Source organism: Callorhinchus milii, unplaced genomic scaffold, assembly GCF_018977255.1.
Source record: "Callorhinchus milii isolate IMCB2004 unplaced genomic scaffold, IMCB_Cmil_1.0 Scaffold15, whole genome shotgun sequence".
Taxonomy (NCBI): domain Eukaryota; kingdom Metazoa; phylum Chordata; class Chondrichthyes; order Chimaeriformes; family Callorhinchidae; genus Callorhinchus; species Callorhinchus milii.
The window spans coordinates 3,132,808-3,136,454 of record NW_024704756.1 but is presented as its reverse complement, the minus strand read 5'-3'; the positions used below and the strand labels follow the sequence as shown (position 1 = coordinate 3,136,454).

General features: G+C 52.3%; 1 protein-coding gene across 1 annotated transcript; it reads right to left on the bottom strand.

Annotated features, from left to right (window-relative positions):
* Positions 1 to 276: 276 nt before the first annotated feature.
* Positions 277 to 2,733, bottom strand: LOC103177268 (brain-specific homeobox/POU domain protein 3-like). Its single transcript, XM_007891360.1, has 2 exons — positions 2,614 to 2,733; positions 277 to 1,203 (listed from the first exon to the last, which is right to left on the bottom strand). Exons 1-2 carry the CDS (start codon positions 2,731 to 2,733, stop codon positions 277 to 279), a joined length of 1,047 nt encoding a protein of 348 aa, XP_007889551.1.
* Positions 2,734 to 3,647: the final 914 nt, after the last annotated feature.

The window sequence follows — 3,647 nt, the reverse complement described above, 5'->3', positions numbered from 1 at the left end:
CCTTTACTCTACCCCTCTCTCTCTCTCTCTCCTCCCCCCCCCCCCCATCTCTCTCTCTCTCTCTCTCTTTCTCCCCTCTCTTCCCCCTTTCCTGCAGAGAGCTCTCTGTCAGATGCTTTCCTTCCGTTGTCACTTGGTATTTGTCGGATGAAATTTAAAACGAGGACATTAAAAGTTATTAAATCCTGGTTTGTCCCATTGTCTGTGTCAAACAGGGCGGGTGGAGCTCAGGGTGTGGGCGGGCGGGCGGGCGGGTGGGTGGGCGGGTGGTAATACCTAATGTGTGGCGGAAAATTTCATTCGTTTCTGTTTCTGTCTCTGATTGCAAAACCAGACTCTCACCACGTTTTTCTTGAGGTCTAGTTTCTCTGCGATTGCCGCGATCTTCTCGGAGGAAGGTCGGGGCTGGACGGCGAAATAGGCTTCTAAAGACCTCTTCTCCGGAGCTGCGATGGAGGTGCGCTTACGCTTTCTGTCCCCTCCGTTGAACAGCTCGGGTTTGGTCATCTTCTCCCTCTGAGCTCTCTCCGCTTCATCCAACCAAGCCTCCAAGATGGGCTTGAGGGCGATCATGTTATTGTGCGAGAGAGTCAAGGACTCAAACCTACAGATTGTGCTTTGACTTAGGCAGCCCACCCCGGGGATCTTCAGGTTGGCCAATGCCGACCCCACGTCGGCTTGTGTCACCCCCAGCTTGATCCTCCTCTGCTTGAACCTCTCAGCGAACGACTCCAATTCCCTGGGATCCGCGTCTCCCTCGGGACCTCCCAGCCCGGCGTGGGTGGTCAGGCTGTGGGCATGGACCATATTCATGGTCTGGTGATGGTGAGGGTGAGGGTGTGCGTGGGGCGACATGGGGTTCATTGCCGCCATGTGCGAGTGTGGGTGAGATGGGGTGCTGCCCATCTCGGGTCCTCCCATGCCACCCAAGGAAAGGCCGTGGTTCATGTGGTCAAGAAGGTCCCCTTCCAGGCCATGGGACGGCTGGTGGTGGTGATGGTGATGGTGGTGAGACGTGAGGACCGAGGGATGAGGGAGATGCACGGAAGAGGAGGTCGGAGTGCAAGCCACACTGCTCATGGTGTGGTAAGTGGCATCTGGCTTGAAAGGGTGGCTTTTCTGGGTGACTATATCCACAGCCGCGAGAGCTTCGGCTCGACTCAGCAACGATTCATCGAAGCCGGCGAAAATATTGCCTTGTAACTGAAATAAACCCAAAAAAAAAAAAAAAAATCAGAGCGGGTTATTATCGCCAGGGACATAACAAGGGTACGTTTGCAATAATATTAATCGTTGCATTGCATTGCTCTTATCACATCTCAAGGCGTCTGCTTCACAGAATATATTGCGAAGTGAATCGACTGTGTGTTTTGAGGGCGAAACATCTGAGAGGCTGAACCCCCACCGGGGTACACAGGGTCCAAACAGATCTGCTTCGCTGGTGGGACATCCAACCAACACAGAACATGTCCTGAGAATTGTCAGTCGCGTTTCTTTGGTACTTTACTGACTCACTTACTGTTGCTCTTCCCCCCGAAGTCACTACTATTTAACGCCAATACACGGATCAATCATTAAAAGACAGAATATTTGCGTTTCGCTCATAACATGTACTACACAGTCAAGTCACTTTACAGTATGTTCTGTGAGGCGCTTTGAGACGTCTCGAAGACGTGATCGAATTCGCTGCATCACATACGAGAAGCACTTTTATTATTGTTAATATCTCACACAAATACGCAGCAGTTTCTTATACTATAATTGGCTTCGGTGCGACATTCCTCGGTGGGGAAACTGCTCTCAAACCCCGTCGATCCATCTCAGAGACCACTTCTATTTGAGACGGTGACACTAACAGATAAGAGGGTTTCACACAAACATGAACAGCAATAATGTGGCTCTTCAGTCACTTTAATCATCACAACCCGGAACACAGAGTACCACCGCACCTCTTTCCCCCTCAAAAAGCTCCATCGATATACAGTCATCTCAGCCTCTGCAGAGTCCTCTTCTCGCTTTTTTTTTCGAGATAAAAAAAACTTTCTGTTATCATTTTCCCCACAAGATATACATCAACACTACACGTCCTTCCCCCGCGTGGCAGATCCACAGTGTTGGAATATCGCACTCGAGTCTGTGTGTCTGTGTGTGTTTTTTGCAGATCGATGGTTTTTTTTCCTATTGACAACACAATATGCAATTCATACTTTCCATTCACAGCGCCTTTTTTTCGGGTCTCAAAAGCTTAACACACGATGTAAACAAACAAACAAACAAACAAACAAACAATCACACAAACACACACACACACACACACACACACAAACCAGACACAATCTCTCCTGTTACAGCAATACGACAAACCGGGAAGTACCAATTTAGCTTTTATACATAATACATAATATTAAATGTATAAAATATAATCATATATTTTCTCCCCAATTCAAAAAAATCACAGTTTAAAAAGTGCAGTCGGCAATTTGCTGTGAAATGTCCCGACTTTGACACCTGCGGGAAAAAAAAAACCCCCATCGCCAGTCTCCGGACCCGAGTCCGTGGGGGATCCCACGCACACGGCGGGGTTTGCGGGGAGGGCAGCGGGTTCCGACCTACCTGCGGGTTTGGCAGACACGCCCTCCTGATGGCCTCGGTGCTCGAGTGCAGAGAGGTGTACTTGGGCTCGTGCAGGATGGGGTGCATGCTGAACGCCTGCTTGCTGTTCATGGACATCATGTTGGCGGCGTGCGGTTCATGTGCGGGGCGGTGCGGGAGGGGGGGGCGGTGCGGGAGGGCAGAGCGCGGACCCGGCGCTGTCCTCCTTATTATGGCATCTTCCACCCGCCTCCCAGCTGTGTTATACCCGCGCCCGCGCCCTCAGCCCCGCCCCCGCGGCCCCCGCTCATTGGCTCAGCGCCGGCGCCGCCCCTCCGCCAGCTGGCCGGGCCCCGCCCACTCGCTTCCCTCATTGGCTGAGCCCGCGCCCGCGCCCCGCCCCCTCCCTCCGCCAGCTGACCGGGCCCCGCCCACTCGCTTCTCTGATTGGCCAACAGCGGACCGGGCCCCGCCTATTCGCTTCTCCCATTGGCCAGCAGCGGACAAGACCCCGCCCTCTCACTTCTCCCATTGGCCAGCAGCGGACAAGACTCCGCCCTCTCGCTTCTCCCATTGGCCAGCAGGACTCGGGCCCCGCCCACTCGCTTCTCCCATTGGCGGGCAGGGCCCGGGCCCCGCCCACTCGCTTCTCCCATTGGCGGGCAGGGCCCGGGCCCCGCCTCCCAGCGCTGGTATGAAATGAGCACATGTCAATTTCACCGCCGCTCAGAGAAGAGTTCAATCAGTGACGGTGCGTGAGCTTCAGGGGACGTCTCTCTCTCTCTCTCTCTCACATACATACACACACACACATACATTCACACACACACATACATACATACACACAGATACATACACACACACATACATACATACATACATACACACAGATACATACACACACACATACATACACACATACACACACATACACACACATAAACAAACATACATACACGCACATACACATACATTCACACATACATACACACACATACATACACACACAAAAATACACACATACCTACATGCACATACATTCACACACACATACA

What these genes read in the sequence shown, in the direction of transcription:
- LOC103177268 (XM_007891360.1), bottom strand. Translation starts at nt 2,733, where the DNA reads ATGATGTCCATGAACAGCAAGCAGGCGTTCAGCATGCACCCCATCCTG. An exon ending in CGTGTCTGCCAAACCCGCAG is followed by an intron (nt 1,204 to 2,613) that starts GTAGGTCGGAAC and finishes GGTTTATTTCAG; the next exon opens with TTACAAGGCAATATTTTCGC.